The sequence below is a fragment of the Molothrus aeneus genome, chromosome 23 (assembly GCF_037042795.1).
Source record: "Molothrus aeneus isolate 106 chromosome 23, BPBGC_Maene_1.0, whole genome shotgun sequence".
In the NCBI taxonomy this organism is placed as follows: Eukaryota; Metazoa; Chordata; class Aves; order Passeriformes; family Icteridae; genus Molothrus; species Molothrus aeneus.
In genome coordinates this window covers 2,470,151-2,488,510 of record NC_089668.1, presented here as the reverse complement: position 1 = coordinate 2,488,510, position 18,360 = coordinate 2,470,151, and the positions used below count along the sequence as shown (strand labels likewise).

Sequence of the window (18,360 nt, the reverse complement as noted above, 5' to 3'; positions counted from 1 at the left end):
TGTACCCACAGGTACAGGATGCTGCTCACAGTTTGATGGACAACTGGAACAATTGGGGGTTTTTTTTCCCATTTTTTTGGTGTTGATTGTCCTTCAAATATGAACAACATTTTTTTATAGCTGCTCTCTCTGCAGTACTTTCACCTGCTGTTGTCCAGGGCTCCATAAAATAACCATTTTTGTTTGAACTAAAGAAAAGCTGACCGGAGAAGAAAGACCAGGTTTGGATCAGGGTGGATTTGTTCCAAGGAATTCCAAGGGCAGAGCAGGATCTCCTGTAAAATGAACATTTTGTGTGATCATCAGCTGCTTTCAGGAGTACAGATGAAATCCTTGGAGATGTGGATTTTAGAAAACACACAGAAATTACCCTTGGAATGAAACCAAACCTGCAAATCCTGGCTGGTTTTGTCTGATTTGGTACCTGGGGAAATGAGGACATGAGGAGCTGTGTGGGAGAGCTGGAAATGGACAGTGAGGGGTTTGGGATGTGGGCAAATCTCTGCCTGGAGAGGCTGGGGTGTGTTCTGGGGAATGCAGGCGCTGGGAGGGCTCCTGGGTGATGTCTGGGGGTGATTCCTGGATAAATGAAACCCTGCTGGAATAAATTAAACCCTTCCTGTGCTCCCCCCATTGCTGGTTGGACGTTGTGGGGTCTCTGTGGGAGCTGATTTTGCTGTGATCCAGGGAAATCTGACTTGTTGGCTGAAAAGGGACATTTCCATGGCTGAAAAGGGACATTTCCATGGCTGAAAAGGGACATTTCCATGAGCTGTGAGGGCTGTTCCCTGCTCAGAGGAGCTGGTGGCCAGCAGCTGCTGCTGGCTCGTGTCCCTGAGGTGCCACAGGCAGCTCCCAGCCAGGAGAAGGTGCTGCAGGCACTGCAGGAATTTGGAATTCTCAGCTGATCCCACGTTTTCCTGCCCTGGAGGAGATCTCGCTGCTCTTCTGGAGCCACAGCCGCATCCCAGCACTGTGTCTGGGAACTCCATCCAGCCCTTTTCTCCACACATCCCTGGGAGCACTGCTTTCCCACTGGGATTCCCCTGAAGAGCTCTGGGGCACTCAGGGCTGTTCAGAGTTAATAATGTTCAGTTCTCATTAAGGATGATGTAATTAATTCAGACATAAGGCAGTGTTGAGGCAGCCTTGACACAAATCTTGAAAACTCTCAGCCCTTCACAGAGTCAGAGAATCCTGGAGTGGTTTGGGTTGGGAGGGAACTTAAAATTCTTCTCATTCACCCCCCTGCCACGGGCAGGGACATCTTCCACTATCCCAGGTTGCTCCAAGTCCTTTCCAGGCTGGCCTGGGACACCCCCAGGGATGGGGCAGCCTGTGCTGTGTCCCAGGACTGCCCTGGAAGAAGCAGCAGATGAGGAGTGGGAATAAGGAATGGGATTGTGGAAGCAGCTGGTGGAGATTTCAGTCCTTGCCTTGCCCCAGGTTGTCCTGCCTGTCACCAGTGATTGGATGTGCTCAGGTAGAGGTTTCCAGAAGGTTCTGTTGGTGACCTGTGTCTGTCTGTCCAGCAGAGAGGCGCAGACAGAGCCACGTTATCCCTGCAAGCATCCCAGACTCATGATGCTCCCCCCAAGGGCCTTTTTGGTGTTCCTGGTGTTCCTGGCTGTGCTGGGTTTGTCCCACTCTCCCTGTGACCATCCCAGCCCAGGATGCTCCTCCCCAAGGCCCTTTCTGGTGTTCCTGGTGTCCCTGGCTATGCTGGATTTATCCCATTCTCCCTACGACCATCCCAGCCCCAGGTTGCTCCTCCCCAAAGCCCTTTTCTGGTGTTCCTGGCCATGCTGGGTTTTTCCCATTCTGTGGGACACCCCAACCCCAGGCTGCTCCCCAAAGCCCTCTCCTGGTGTTCCTGGCTATGCTGGATTTGTCCCATTTGTTCTCACTGTGACAATCCCACCCCAACCCCAGGATGCTCCTCCCCAAGGGCCTTTTTGGTGTCCCTGGCTGTGCTGGGTTTGTGCCATTCTCCCTGTGACCATCCCACCCCAGGATGCTCCTCTCCAGAGACCTTTCTGGTGTTCCTGGTGTCCCTGGATTTGTCCCACTCTCCCTGTGACCATCCCACCCCAGGATGCTCCTCTCCAGAGACCTTTCTGGTGTTCCTGGTGTCCCTGGATTTGTCCCACTCTCCCTGTGACCACCCCAACCCCAGGATGCTCCTCCCCAAAGCCATCTCCTGGTGTTCCTGGTGTCCCTGGCTGTGCTGGGTTTGTCCCACTCTCCCTGTGACCACCCCAGCCCCAGGATGCTCCTCCCCAAACCCCTCTCCTGGTGTCCTTGGCCATGCTGGGTTTGTCCCACTGTCCCTGTGACCATTCCACCCCAGGATGCTCCTCCCCAGAGCCCTCTCCTGGTGTCCCTGCCCATGCTGGGTTTGTCCCCAGCTCCTGGCACTCAGCTCTGAGTCCTTTCTTGCTGCTTCTGGAAGACTTTGGGAAGAAGAATGGCTCTGGTCTTCCCAGACAGAGAGCAGCTGTTCCTGGCAGAGGCTGCCCTGGGATTTGTGCCAGTGAAATCTCTGCTCCTCCTGTGTCCAACTCCACCAGCTAAACCCATTGATACCAAGCAGACAGCGTGAAACTGCCTGAATTAACAAATTCCACCCCCTCCTCCCAGCTTTGGGTGGAGCACAGAGTTTCAGGTGCTTCTCCAGGATTTGTGGAGCATTCTGGAGGTGAAATCACCCCTCAGATTTATGGGGTTTTCTGGAAACCCCTCAGATTTATGGGTTTTTCTGGACTCCACAGTTTGCTCCAATCCATCTGTGTGACCTTGGCTGATTCTCTGCCTCCTTCCCATGTTTTACCAGTGGCAGGTGGAAGTATTTTGGGATTTGGCAGGCTGTGCCCTGTCTGGGGTGTGAAATAGGAATTGTGCACAGTGTGGAGATTTTAATGAGCATTTTGTAATGGCCAGAGTGCATCACACATCTTTTGTCTAAGGAGGAAACAAACAGCACTGGGAACTTGATAAACCCACCTGGGATCTTGATAAACCCACCTGGGAACTTGATAAACCCACCTGGGAATTCCTGGCTGGCTGAAGGTGGGAGCACAGGGGCAGGTGGAATTTAAAATGAATTTTTTCCCCTTTCCTGAGAGCTCTCACCCAGGGAATCTCCAAAGGAGTTGCTGCTGGGTGGGTGCTGGGATGTTTGGATGGACTCACTTTGCTGCTGAGAAGGTGCCACCTTATCCTCAGAAACAACAATTTATTCACTTGTGGTGAACTCCAGCGATTCTCTCAATAGCAAACACATTGGAAATGAATTTTTCTGGAGAATTCACCCAAAATGATGAGGCCAGGGCTGTTTTATGCTCTCCTGCTGGAGTTATTCAGTAGCTCCCTAAATAAATAGGATGTTGCAAACACCTTTTCACAATTTCTTTCTTGGCAGGAAGAGCCAAAGCTGGGTTGGAAAGGATGAGTTTGGAAAGGAGTAAAAGGGGAAAAAACAAAGTTTTATTCCTCTGATAGTTTCATGGAGTGGAAGTTACTGAAAAGCACCTTTCTTGTCCCTGCTGCTGTTAAATTAAAGCTCCAGCATGAGTTTATCAGGGAATGAAATCTCAGAGCTTCCTGTAGGCTTTAAGCAGGTGACTCCTTTTTTTTTAATTTTTTTTTTTTTCTTGAAGAGTCATTGAGGACAAGGTGGAATTCGGGACAGAAATGAGAATTTAGCTGAACAATTTGTTGCTGGCACCTCTCACAGGGCTCCCACATCCTGGCAGAGGAAGGATTTATTGCTTTGCAGGTCTCCTGTGGAATAATGCAGTGTAAAATGACAATGTCAAAGCAAGTTAAGGATCTGCTTCCTTCTGAGAGACTTCCCTGCAATAATCCTGTGTAGTAAACTTGTGGAGACACTGCAGGAATTACCAGGGGGACCACTTGGAGCAAAAGGCTGCTCCTTCAACATCATCATTACCCAGGCTTTGCTCCCTCATAAAAATTCCTCTCAGTGATCCCAGATAATCTCTTCTGTTGCTGTTTTTTTATTTATTTTTTTTTAGTGTAAATCAGCACCAAGCTGCCCTTCTGAGGGGAAGGAAGGAGCTCTGAGCACCCTGCTCTGGTGGAAGGTGGCCCTTGCCATGGTGGATAATCCTTGAGCTTCTTCTAACCAAACCATGCTGGGATTCTGGGGAAAAAATGGATTTTTGTAGGAACAGGATTGAGGCACAGGAGGAAGGAGCTGGGGTGGGAGAAGCCTTTGTGCCCCTGGAGTTGAGAGGGGTCAGAGACAAACTGGGAGGGATGCTGCACTTGGTGGCATCAGTGAATTGTGAGGAGCTCCTGAAATGCTCATTTTTGATCCTCCAGTCTGGACCTAGGGGGGGAAAAAGAAAAAAATAACAACAAGAAAAACCCAAACAACAACAACAGCAATATATTAGTGCCTGATGGGAGCAGAGCTGCAGGAGGGACAGGCTGGAGGAGAGAACAGGACAGGGCTGAACCCACCCTTGGTGTGACCCTGGTGGAGCTAATGTGGGGAATGGATTTGTAAAAAATTCTTAAAACCTGACAGAAGTTTCACACAGTGTGAATTTGTGTGTAAACGTTGAGTTTAGAAATGTTCTGGAACAGGATAGATGCTGTTGAGAGAGGAATGGAATTAGAAACAAGTTTTAAAGGATGGTCTTGTTAAAAAAGACGAGATACTTTGGAGAAATGGAATTATAAAAGATTTATTGTATTAGGATTTATGAAGGGTAATTATAGATGATGAGTTTTAAGGTATTTGTAGTATGGTGTGGTGAAAGTTGATAGTTAAGAAATATTTATAGTATTATCATAGTAATAATATAGTAGTATTAGTAGTATTATAGTATATAGTAATATATAGTATTATATATATCATAGTAATGTAATATATATATATTATATATTATATATTATATATTATATAGTATATATTATATATTATATATTATATATTATATATATTATAGTAATATATACTATAAATATTTCTTAACTATATAGTAATATATACTATAAATATATAGTATATATATAATATGTATTTATAGTATATATTATATATGTATATTTACTATATATAAAAATATTTACATTATATATTGTGACTAGGAAATAGCTGGTTATTGATTGTGACAGCGTGACTTGTAACACTTGCATTGTCTTACTTTTTAAATGAGACTGAAAACGGAATAAAAGTTTTCTCAAGCCCCTCTCAGCTGCCCCATCTCTAGGTCAGAAAAGGCCTTAATCCGACAGAGCTGCCACCAGGCAGGGTCGCTTCCAGCGCGTTTGTCGCTTCCAGCGAGGCTGCTCCATTATTAAAGTGCCATCCTGGGGGCAGCCGGGATCAGCTCAGCCCCTGCCGCCTGTCTGGAGCTCAGCTGAGGTGACCTCATTGTGCTCCGCTCCCCAGAGGGAGCAACTTCTGTGCCCGGTGAGCTGGAAAAGCGCCAGGATGCAGCTCCAAGATCTCCTTTACAGCTTCTTGGGCTCCCTCTGCAGATTTCGCTGGGCTGAAACATCCCCCACACCTTCCTGTAAGAGCCGGAACGAGGGATGTGGGATCCAGGTTTCTCTTCAAAATGCAGTTTATTGTATCTGTCAGGAAAATCCATCCACAAACACCAGAGGTTCGTGGCCAAAAAGGAGACAGAGGAGTCCTGGAACTTCATTCCAATCAAGGGAGAGGCCATGGGGCATCCCCTGGGGTGTCTCAGATTTTTAGAGGACGCAGCCTCCTTTTTATCCCAATTTCCCAGCTGCATTTCCCTTCTCTCTTTCCCCATTGCTGAGGTACTTGAGAGGTTCAGACTTCCCAGAACACCTGATCCCAAAGATTCCCCTCTAATGTACAACCCTCCTTTTTAATTTTTAATTCTTACGGAATTTAGGGGTTTTTCTTCCCCTTTGTTTCTTTCATCTCTCAATGTCTAATTTCATTTCTCAGCAAACCTAAAGTTTATTTGTAAAATCAAATCTCTTTTTCCATTCACCCATCAGTGGAATCCTTCCCATGGTTTCTTTTATCTCCCAGTGAGGGTTTTATCTCCCAGCAGCCCCACAGCTGGTTTGGGAAGGCAAATCCACCATTCCTCTCATATCCAAGGTGTTACAGCAGTCCAGGGTCGTGGGTGACAGAGCTGTGCCCACAGCTGTCAGGTCCAGCTGCAGGCAGGCCTGGAGACCCTTTGGTTTTGGTTACAATGCATTATTTACTTTTCTTTGCTGAGCATCTCAACACAGCAGAACCAATCTATACCTGAACTTTTATCTACAGCCTATCATAACTGCTGTAATTACCATATTCATGTTACTGTTCTCCAATCACTAACAGTCAGTACATTACAGGTTAAGCCAGAAGTTGGTTTTCAGTTTTCTTGCATTCTGAGACCTTTTTTCTCCTTGCCACATTGGCTGCCTTGTTTGCCTGTGCTCTCTTTCTGCTTGGTAAAAACATCTTCTTGTTTGGGGTGGGTTTATCCTCTGCTCTAAGCCATAAAAACCCCTCATAATAACTCACACACCCTTTGCCTCCTTGGTTATCCAGCAATTCTTTTCCAGCAATTCTTTTCTTCTGTATCAAAACTTGCTTCCATCTCTATTCCTTCATCAGATTCTACATGTAAAAATCTTTCTGCCAAGCACACACACATCTGTGAGACTTTCTTGTCAAACTTTCACCCTTCCCAGCACCCTCCCTGCCTCCCCAGGCTCAGTTTGGCAGTAAAACTCCGGGTTTAATGGAATTTAAGTGCATTGTTAGGGTGACTAAGCCGGGAGTTGAGGCTGCTCTGCACGGAGGGCTGGTTGTTATTTATCTGCTGATAAACACAGCCCCGCTCCTTATCAGCACATCTCCCCCTGCCTGCCCGGGGAAAACAATCTCTGCAGCTCTGATATCCCAGCTTCAGAGGAAATTCTAATAAAGCTGTAGCAGGTTCGGGGGGGAGGATTTGCAATGCTGAGCATTAGAGAGCCTCAGTTGCGTTCTGTTGTGCTGAATTAGGGGTGGCTGGCTCTGAATGGAATCAATCTAATCGTGTTTGTCACCTCGCTGTGGTGTGACTGGAACCAAGCTCTGGTTTCAGGCTGGGAGTGTGTGGGAAGTGCTTTGCTTCTGTCACTTGGCTTCTTTCAATTGGGGTAATTAGCAGCGAGGGTGGGATTCATTATTTGATTATTTTAATTGCCAGGAGCACAAAGGTCTCCCCGTGGCTGCAGCACTGGCGCGGGAGGAGGAAGAACCTGTTTTCCTTTCCAGGATAATTGAGGTTGGAAAAGCTCTCCAAGGTCACCCAGCCCCAGTTTGTCACCAGTTCTTGTCCCCATCCACATCCAGGCCTGCCCTGGACACCTCCAGGGATGGGAGCTCCAAACCTCCCTGGGCAGCTCCAAGGCCTGACCTCGTATTGTGCCATTAATTAATTAATGAGCATCTTAGCTGAGCTTGCCTGCTCTCTTAAACGAAATAGACTTAAGCAGGAGGAATTTCCTCATGGAAAGGGTGCTCAGGCCTTGTAATTCCCGTTGTTTTTGGGGAATGAGGAGTGCACTGCTCTTCCTGCAGGGAAAAATCTTGTTTAAATCTGTCCTGGGGGTTAAGATGGGTCTTAAAAACATCCCAGTGGGGAATTCCAGCCTTAAAACATTCCAGGGAAGGAGGGGAGGCCTGGAGGGGGCACATCCTTCCAAGGGGGACCCCTGGCTGCTCCCACCAGTTCCTTTGCCTCGTTTGTAGGGTGGTTTTTTACACAATCCCCTACAAGCAGAGGAGTTCCACGAGCCAGGCTGCTCTCCCCGAGGTGTGGGAGTGACGTGGGGTCTGTCCCTGCCCTTCCTGAGGCACCTGCAGGCTCTGGAGCAGAGTGAAGGTGCAGGAGAGGAGGAACAATAACTGATCTAATGATTCATTTTCCTTGTAAAAGTCCACAGTGAGGAGAAGTCTCCTGCGACCCAGAAATGAGGTCTAGAGGTGCTTAAGTATATTTTGTTTAAGAGAGCAGACAAGCTCAAATAAGATGTTCAGAATTAATGGTACAGCTCTCCTGATAATTTCAGGAGAGGTTTGGATGAAAAGTTAAAAATACAGGTGAAGTGAATAATAATACACAGGGAGATGAAGAGCTGCTGAGAGGTGTCCCTGAGTTGTAGTGAGAGGGAAATGAGTCAGAATTGGCAGGAAATCAGTGGAATAAAAGCTGGAAAGGGACACAAACCCCTGGCTGAGCTGGGGATGGAGCTCAGAGTGAAATTTGGGTTGGGCTCAGTTCTGTGCCCCCAACAATTCTGGTTAAACTGAGCAACCAGTTGTGGATGGTGGAATTCCAGAATGGTTTGGGTTGGGAAGGGCCTTAAATCCCATCCAGGGCCACCCCATCCATGGGCAGGGACACATTCCAGTATCCCAGCTGCTCCAGCCTCTCCTGGGACATTCCAGGGATGATCCAGGTGTGTTCTTCTCCTTGGATTTCGTGTTGACTGCCAGCCTTGACTCTTCCATCCATGGAGATGCTGCTGGGATCTCCCTTTGGTTCCACCATCCATGGAGATGCTGCTGAGATCTCCCTTGACTCCTCCATCTATGGAAAAGCTGCTGGGATCTTCCCATGGCTCCTCCATCCATGGAACAGCTGCTGGGTTCTCCCTTTGGTTCCTCCATCCCTGGGAATGCTCCTGGGATCTCCCCTTGGCTCCTCCATCCATGGAAAAACTGTTGGGATCTCCCTTTGGTTCCTCCATCCATGGAAAAGCTGCTGGGATCTCCCCTTGGATCCTCCATCTATGGAAAAGCTCCTGGAATCTCCCCTTGGTTCCTCCATCCATGGAGATGCTGCTGGGATCTCCCCTTGGCTCCTCCTTGCCTGGAGATGCTGCTGGGATCTCCATCTGACTCCTCTATCTATGGAAAAGCTGCTGAGATCTCCCTTGGTTCCTCCATCCATGGAAAAGCTGCTGGGATCTCCCCTTATCTCCTCCTCCTCCTCCTCCTCCTCCCAGCCACTCCAGTGGGTCCCACTGTTGGGTTAAGCACAGCCAGGGAAGGAAAAGATGGATCTGAGCTCCAGGAAGATGAAATTTCAGGGAGATTCACCCAGGATTTGTGGTGGAGGCTCCAGGAGGAGCCAGGACCCAGCCTGGCTGATCTTGGGAATTATCTGCAGAGATCCAAGGGGTGTCAAAACAGAGATTAAATGAACAGAGAGGTTAAATAAATCAACAAAATCAGTTCTGGGGGAAAAAAAAAAAAGATGAAACATCCCCAGTGATGTGCTTTGCTTTTATTTGGAGCTGGTGTTTGACTGCAAACAGCTCCTTCAAATTCATATTTAAATCCATCATCTCCACATATTTCGTCTGAAATAACAGGATTTCAGATGGAATCCCTGCCTTTAGTCATGCCTTTGACTCCTGCACTGGGTTTGCAGCATCCACACCAGGAATTCTCATCTTATTTGGGTCCATTTAAGAAGAACTAATGGCCAGATTGCTGATAATCAAATTTCAGGGTGCTCCAAATCCGTGTGCAAACATCTCCTCCTGCTCCTCCAGTGCTTCTGCCTCACTTTGTGACACTTGATTGATTTTTTTTTTTCCCCCCTTCCTTTTCTTCCTCACTGCGTGGAAACAAATTAAAGCAGGAATTGGGATTGTAAATAGATAATGGGACGTGAATGCAGAGTAATCAGTGCCAGCCATGTACAGCCATACTAATTGTGCCAGGGGAGGGAATGGGATAAATATTTCATGCCTGGATTCGGTGGGAAGTGAGAGAGCAAGGAAAGAAATAAAAGAGTTGAGAAGGCCTCACTTCAGTGTTTTTTTTCTCAAAAAGAGGAGTTTTGATGGCATTTACCCCTCCCTGTTTTGAACAGAGGAATTTTGTTTAATGTGGAGGCTTTGGTGCCACACAAGGGAAAAACATCTCAGGTTTGGGATGAATCCACCCTTCAAGGATGTGCTGATCAAAACCAAAACCGGGGATGGGGGACAGGAGAAGCTGAGCCTCATCCAGGCAGCTTTGGTTCACTGCTGTCTGGTTTTTATCTCAGGCAGTTGAACTACAGCTGTGAAAGGGAAATTTGGCTCTGCATAGCTAAAGATTACTTCTGAGGGGTTTGCTGCTGCAGAATGAACAATGAAAGGGCCCTTGAGGGATGAGAGCATTAAATTTAAGGGTGTTGTCATAACAACCAGCCAGGAGAACTTCCTCAGGATGGGTTTGGGGCATCCCATGTTTGATCTCGGCCCCAAATCTGTTTGTTTGAACTCAGTTCTTTGAGAAAGTTTCCAATCCAATGGGTTCAGCTGCCTTGGAGTTCCCCAAGGATGGCAAAAAGCCACAGAGGATCCCACTTCTGCTCCACCTCATTCTCCTGAAAGGGCTGGGAACAGAGATGGAGACAATCCATGGAGAAATGATTGGGAACAACCTTAAATCCCAGTCTTAAATCATCCCAGAGCGCTGCGGGATCCAGGCACGGGATAATCCAGGGTCTGGATTGTACTGTGGGTGGTTTAGTTATGCACTAATCACCCTGCCAGCTCATTAAGGGACTCATTAAGGGGCTGGGAGCACAGGGGTGCCATTAATTAACGCTGCCAATTCCAGCCTGGCTCCCCCCTGGAGGAGCTGAGGTCATTTCTGGATGGGCCTGGGTGGCTGAAGGACTCTTCAGGTGCTCCATGGGCTGTCAGATCTGCTGCAAAAAAATGTTTAATAATCAAATCTGAAATAACCCTCTGGATGGAACAGATTCCCAGGATGCTTTTGCCTTCGTTAAAAGAAGCAGGGGGTGTTGGGATGTCAAAAATGGGTGTAGGAATGGCAAAAATGGGAATTGAAATGGCAATAAAAGGTGTTGGATGCCAATAAAAGGTGTTGGAATGCCAATACTGGTTGTTGAAATGGCAGTGATTTTTAAATAAGTGATAATTGGGGATTAAAGTAATTAACTTTCATTAGCAGGAACAGAGAGGGCATTGGTGTCCCCACCATGGTGAATGTCACCGTTGTGGGTCTCAGTCTGAGTCTGAGGTGTTGTTCCAGTCTAAAACTTGGTTTGGGACAAAACTCAGCCAGGAATTGTGAGCTGGAGTTAAATGAAGCAGGCAACATCATATTTTAAAATGGAAATAAAATTATGAACAGATATGAAGGGCTGCTGCACCTCTGATCCTGGCTGGAATCTTCCTCAGGTTGGGATTGGTCATAAATAAATTACAAAATTAAGAGGTTCTTGCCATCCTTTCCCTTCCTGAGTTAAAATAAATCGATTTCGGAGTGGGGTTAACCAAACGTGAAGAGATGAGCTTGGAAATGTTCTTTGCTTTAGGAAAAAGGACTGGGAACTTCTCTAACTACAAACACGGAGCTCTCAGCTGGGAATCCCAGCAGGAATGTGGGGCTGGGGGCAGCCCTGGAGCGGGGAGGGTGCTGTCCTTGGCTGTGTGGTACCCACAGAGGAGTCCCCAGACTCCTGGGGGAGGAGGGTGGCCTGGAGAGGTGGGCTTGGGGTCTCACTGCCGGGTCCTGACGTGGCTGTGCTGCTTTGCTCTCCTGCAGGTTCACTGGGATGAATTTGCCCGCCCCTGTGATCAGCAGTAAAAATTGGCTGAGGCTGCACTTCACCTCTGATGGCAACCACAGGCAGAAGGGCTTCAGTGCCCAGTACCAAGGTAAGAAGGGAGAAATAAATGCCCTGGCCTGGCCTCACCCACCCCAACCAGCTTCTTGCACCTGTTTCACCATCATTCCAGTTTGATTTCCTCATTCCTCATCCACCTGTTTCACAACCATTCCAGTTTGATTTCCTCGTTCACCTGTTTCACAACCATTCCAGTTTGATTTCCTCATTCCTCATCCACCTGTTTCACAATCATTCCAGTTTGATTTCCTCGTTCACCTGTTTCACAATCATTCTGGTTTTATTTCCCCTTGTGGCCACCCTAGAACACAAACTACTCCAACTCTAATTAACTCTAATAGTTTATAAAAACATTGATCTTGTAAGCCAAAGATTGAAGACTAAACCTGTAAGGGGATGGAATATAAGAAAATAAAGATGGTGTACAAAGAACATTGGTCTTTTAAGCCAAAGATGGAAGACTGAAGCTGTAGGGGGATAGAATATAAGAAAATAAAGATGGTGTAGAAAGTAACCTTGCCCCTAAGGAGCTGCAGCTGGGCCAATGATCAAAGATTAGGAACAGGCCTGACTTTACCAGGCCACAGCTGTGACCAGTGAGCAGAAGATGCCATAAAAGAGTGGGGTGGGTGGGTGAGAAGGGAACTGGAGCCAGTGGCTGCTTTGTGAAGAAGAAAGAGTCAGTGCTCTGAGGAGCTGCCCAGGAGAAACACCAAGCAGGTATGAACCTTCTGTGATAGGAGACAACAGCATGGAACCCCTGTGATGAGATGACAACATAAACCCCTTTTCAGAGTTACCCCAGCATTTCAGGAAGAAAGGACTCAAACCTTCATCTCCAACTCCCACAGGTGGCATTTTAGGCTAAACTGCTTCCTGCCCCCCTAAACAGCCCAAATTGCCCCTTGAGATAACCCCACGCGAGCTCCAACGCCACAAACAAAGTCAAAAACAACCCTCAGCCCCCAGTTAAGAGTAACCCCAGCCAGGAATCCCCAGCTGCCTCCCTGCACGGCCCTGCTGCTGTTATTTTCCAGCTGGAATCCCCCAAAGTGTGGTTTTCATGGAAAAACCCAGCCTGGTTTGGGCTGGGAGGGACCTTAGAGCCCATCCAGTGACATCTCCCCTGTCCCAGGGTGCTCCAGGTCCCCTCCAGCCTGGCCTTGGACGCTCCCAGGGATCCAGGGGCTTCTCTGGGAAATCCCTCTCAGCCCTTTCCCCACCCTCACAGGGCAGAATTCAGCATTGGGATGAAAAGATTTCAGGATGGGGATGTTCAGGCGCTGTTGAGGGACAGGGGATCCTTTGGAAGTGAAGGTTCTGCTCCTGGTTGGACCAGGATGGGTGGAGTGGATTCCTTGCAAGTGTTCCCACCACTGCTGTGATGTTTTTGGAGGAGGTTGTGGGTGCAGGATCCAGGAATGGGGGAGTGAAGCAGGGAAGGAGCAGGAATGATTTGAGTCCACCCCAAGGCTGGGCTCAGGGGAGCTCTGCAGGTTTGATCTCAAGAGGCCCTTGCTGGGAAAAAGCTCTGGAGAGGAGTCAAGGGAAAGGGAGAGGATTTTCCTTGGATAAATCCGCAGAGCTGCCCCGTTTGGGTGTTCCCAGGCTGTTCTTAGCAGGGCTGTCATGGCCTCAACGAATGAACCACATCATTATTTAACTTCTCTGCTTTCCTTGAACCTATAAATCACTTTAAACTGCAAGGAAAAAAAAAAAAAACCAAGGAAAAAGGACTTTAAACAAGGGGAAAAAAAACCCTTTTGTTGTTGCTGTGCAGCATAAATGTCTGGAAAAAGCAGCTTCCCTTTGGATGGCTTTTCCCTGGCTGTCAGGATTGCAGCTTCCTCCAAAGCACCTGTCTGAGTCAGGCTTTTCCCTCCACAGCAAGGTCAGGATGAATGTCCTCATTCCCCTGCTCAGAGAAATGCCAGGGGGTTCTCATCTCATGTGCACAGGGGATGAACTGGGGATGGAGTGTTGGAAAATGAACTGAACTCCCCATTCCTGAGCTGGAATCGGGACAGGACCTCGGCCCAGCTGCCAGAGGGGACCTGCCCTCATTTTTCCTGCTGTTTTTGTGGAGTTTGGCAGCTTCTTTCTGCCTTTCAGTGCTTAAAGACCCAGCAAAACAAGCAGCCAAGCAGTGAAGATTCCCAGGGATGAAGGGAAAGGTGTCTGCAGGCAGTGGCATGTGTAGGACAGGAGATGCTGATACTTTAAAAACCTCCCTGTAACCCTTTCCACAACCTGGCCTGGCCATAAATATTTCACTGGAGATAAATCCTTACAAAACAGGCCATGTAATTCCACAGCAAGCACAGCAGCTGAAATGCATTTTTCATCAGGAGAGCTGAATCAGGATGGTCCAGGAGAAGCAAGGGGAGGCTTTAGGGTGGCTCTAATTTGCTGTCTGTTTTCTAAAGACGTGTCTGTACATCATTTATGAACCCCCTGGGTCCCCTAGGACAGGGTCTGGCTTTGCTGATAATCTATAAGAAAACAATTTCCTTTCCAGCTTGTTTAAATTGATCCCGAGTTTTGCAGAACACCTTCTCTGTCTGTTCCCTCTCTGCTCTCCCTAATCCGTGCCCTCATTTGGAAATCACTTTAGGAATGTAAAAGCAAGGTTAGATGCAATCAGGCTGTGGAGAGGATTTTTTTTTTTTTTGTTGTTGTTGTTGAACACAGCAAATTCATTTTGTTCCCTTCCTGGGAGAGTTAAATATTTCCCTTTTCCCTTTCATTAAGGTGAATCTTGATTTTTTTGCAAATGCTTTTTTTCCCCATTCCCCACGTAAGGAAATGAAAGGGACTGGAAGAAATGTGTCCATACAATTATTTTTTAAAATTATTTTTTTTATTTTCCTCCCCATCCTGTCTCCTCAAAAAAGGTGGAAGAAAATAATCTTGAAGTTTTTAATCAGGTGAGATGGCAGCACCTCAGGTCATCAGAGGGGCTGGGTGGGAATTGATAAAATCAGAAGATTTTGGGAAAGCTGCAAAAGGCTGGTGGTAGGGCTGGAATTGGAGAGATGGGAATGCTGCCCTGGCTGCTGCTGCTGCCCCTCTCTGCACATGTTTTATGGCAGAACTTGGCTCCCTAATTGCTCTGGAGCTGATTGTTACCAACACGTAATTGCAGCTCTTATCGATCTCCCCGCCCCGGCCGCTTCCCTTCCCTGCGGGAGGAAGATGAATGGGATGAGCTCCAGCCCAGCACAGCCCTGCTGCTCACCAGAGACACTTCAATGGCTTGCTGAGGGAGTCAGGGAATCTTGGAATGGTTTGGAATGGGTTTAAACCCCATCCACTTCCACCCCTTCCATGGGCAGCCACTTCCCAATATCCCAGGGTGCTCCCAGCCCCATCCATGGCTTTGAGCTACAGATCTGTGCATGGGTAGATTTGAGATTCTACCCGTGGATGGATCAGTTTGGCTTCAGTTTGGACAGATCCTCCCCCCTCTTCATCCTGGATCTCTCACTCCTCATCTTGGATCTTCCCTTTCTCATCTTGGATCTTCTGCTCTTTATCCTGGATCTTCCCCTCTTCATCCTTACTCCTCTCCCATTGCTCATCCTGGACCTCCCGCTCCTGATCTTAGATCTTGCCCTCCTCATTGTTGACCTTCCCCTCATTTTCAATCTTCCCCTTTTCATCTTGGATCTTCCATTTCACTTCTTGTGTGTCCCACTGCTTATCTTGGATCTTCCTCCTTTCATCTTGGATCTTCCACTCTTCATCCTGATCTTCCATTCCTCACCTTGGATCTTCTCCTTTTCACCTTGGATCCTCTCCCTTTCATCTTGGATCTTCCGTTTCCTCATCTTGGATCTTCCATTTCCCATCTTGGATCTCCCCCTCGGGTTCCAAACAGATTTTTGGCTCCTGCCGTGCATCCTGTGGAGTGTCCTGGGCAATTCTGGATAATCCCAGTGCTTGTCCAGGCTCTGATTCCCAAAGATCCATTGCTCAGGCTGCCAAAAGAGGGATTTTTTCCAAAGAGTTGCACTTGAGGGGGCTTCTCCTCCAAGAACAAGAAACCCCTGTGAGCATCCTGAGCCATCCCAGCAGGAGGGAGAGATCCAGGCAGGATCTGGATTTAACAGCAATTCCCCCAACAAGGAGAACTTCATGGAATAGATTTTTTTTTCTGTTGCTTTTGCTGAAACACTGTTTTCCAAATTAAAAATAAATAAAGCTCTGCTTAAATCCTCATTTAGAGCAACATGAAGTGGTTTGAAAGGAACAGCCCGGCCTGCCTGCCATGCTGGCAGAGCTTTGTAATGTCATCTTTCAAATCTGACAGGATGCTGAGTATTCCATTAGATCTGTTGGATACGTGTGAGCAGCAAAAGCCTCCAGAAAACAGGAGTTTCTGTTCATCCAATTATCCTGACACAGTCCTTTGTAGTACTGCTCCACATTCCAATTTACAAACAAAGTAGATTTTCAAACACAGGATTTTTGAGGGCAGGGAGTGGGAGAATTGTTCTTATTTGTTTAAATTTTTAAAAAAGCACAAAAACAAGTGGTGCTTTGCTGTGCCTGGTTCTGATCTAAATGGAGTCATTTGTAAAGTCTGACTTCCGTCATTAGGGCTCCGAAATGAAGGATGAGGAGGAGAGGATGCAGTGATCCCTCTTCATCAATTTATCTTCACCAATTTATCTTTATCAATTCTCCTGGAAAGGGACATGGTGCAGTTAGGGGAGGAGATGTTTCCTGGGGATGCAGCTCAGGCTCTGAATTTTGGGATTGCTGCTCACTGAGGAGTGTCTTGTTCTCATGGCTGAGGGGTTTGGGAGCCAGGTTTTCCATCAGGAACGGGGTTGGAGAGGGATGTTTGTTGGATGGGATCTGGCAGGGATGGCTCTGGGAGAGCCTTGGTTAGAAATGTGTCCCTGAAAATTTTCCAAGCCTGGCTGTATCCAGATTATGAATTTCCCCATGCCAGAGAATTCCTGGAATGGTTTGGGTTGGAAGAGACCTTAAAATTCTTCTGATTGCACCCCCTGGCACCTTCCACTGCCTTCTCCTGGGTTTGGGATGTTCAGCACTGGGGAAATCCCTGCAGCTTGCTGTGTCCTGATGGAAAAGTTCCCAAGGATGCCTCATCCCATCCCTGGTGCCTCCATCAGCTCTGGTGGGGTTCACCAACGCTTGGGAAGCTCTGCTTGGCCTCTGAATTCCTCTTTGTGGGGCACAAATCATCTGAGCTGAGCTTTTGTTTGTGTGGAGAGTGGGAATGTTCCCTTGGGGGCTGGATGTGCAGTGGGGAGCTGTGGAGAATACCAAAATGGGGATTATTCTGTGAAGCTGCTCGTGCCCCAAAGCACAACCACGGGGCAGAGGCTTAGAGACTGCAGAGGCCCAACCCACATCCTTGGAAAATTCAAATCAAAATCCAAATTCAGCCTTGGAAACTTGGAATTGCCTGGGTTTTATTGCCTGGGAGGGAATGCTGGGGTGGGATTTTGGGGTTATCCCTGTGTTTGCTTGGAAAAAGCTGGAGAATCACTACAGGAATGTCTGTATCACTATTTTATTTGAAGCAGAAATAGATTTTTTTTTTTTACCCCAAAAATGTGAGTTTTAGCAGCCCCAAGTCCTTTTTTTGATCCATTGATACCACATTTATTAAAAACCTTGAGATCAGGCTGGAAATATCCTGTGATTCCCATCCACGTGGACCTTTGGGGCATCCCAAAACCTGCTGCTTTTTCTTCCTCCTGCTGCACTTGCAGGTGGATTTGGAGTAAAAAGAAACAAAGAGTTCGATTTGCTTTGACAGCAGCCTGCTGTTAATTAGTTTTCCCTTCTTAAATTAATAAAAAAAGACAGCTGCCCTGAACAGATTGAAGCTGCTGAGGAAGACAGGAGCAGCAGCAGCTTTTCCTCATGAATATTTTCCAGCTAAAATTTTTTTTGAAGTTCTTGCTGCTTTATTTAAAGAGAAAGCCAAAAGCTGTGAGGAAATGATGAGTGAAAAGCTGCACCCAGCATCCCTCTCAAAGCAGCACCTCAGGTGAGCTTCAAGGAGCCTCTCCCTGTCTGAGCCTCCTGCAGCAGCTGTTCCAAACAGGTCCTTTTTAAGCCCAAAAAAAAAAAAACCCAGCACGATTAAAAACCCCCTCTTTAGTTACATGGGTAATTCTTCTTGACAGCTTTGTCTTAGCAATGTGCTAATTTAGGGATGAAAGCCTGACAAGATGAAGAACACGAGGAAGAAGGGTTTGAAGTGGGTTTCTCCAAGGATAAAGGGCTGGCTCGTCAGGAAAAGGCTCCCAGAAAGTGATTTGGACACTGAGTTATCCCAATTCCTGTTGGGTTATCCCAAATCTGCAGTGGAGGATCTTTTATCCCAAATCCTGCAGTGAGGGCTGGGTTACCCCAGTTCCTGTTGGAATTATCCCAATTCCTGTTGGAATTATCCCAGTTCCTGTTGGGTTATCCCAAATCCTGCAGTGAGGGCTGGGTTATCCCAAATCCTCTTGGAATTATCCCAGTTTCTGTTGGGTTATCCCAATTTCTGCAGTGAGGGCTGGGTTATCCCAAATCCTCTTGGAATTATCCCAATTCCTGTTGGGTTATCCCAAATCCTGCAGGGCTGGGTTATTCCCAGTTCCTGTTGGAATTATCCCAGTTCCAGTTGGAATTATCCCAATTTCTGCAGTGAGGGCTGGGTTATTCCCAATTC

General features: G+C 47.4%; 1 protein-coding gene across 1 annotated transcript in view; it reads left to right on the top strand.

Annotated features, from left to right (window-relative positions):
• Nucleotides 1-18,360, top strand: part of CSMD2 (CUB and Sushi multiple domains 2) — a 263,376-nt gene that overhangs the window by 102,716 nt on the left and 142,300 nt on the right. Inside the window, exon 6 of the mRNA XM_066564613.1 lies at nucleotides 11,576-11,688. Coding sequence (XP_066420710.1) covers nucleotides 11,576-11,688 — 113 coding nt within the window. The remainder of the gene's footprint in view (nucleotides 1-11,575; nucleotides 11,689-18,360) is intronic.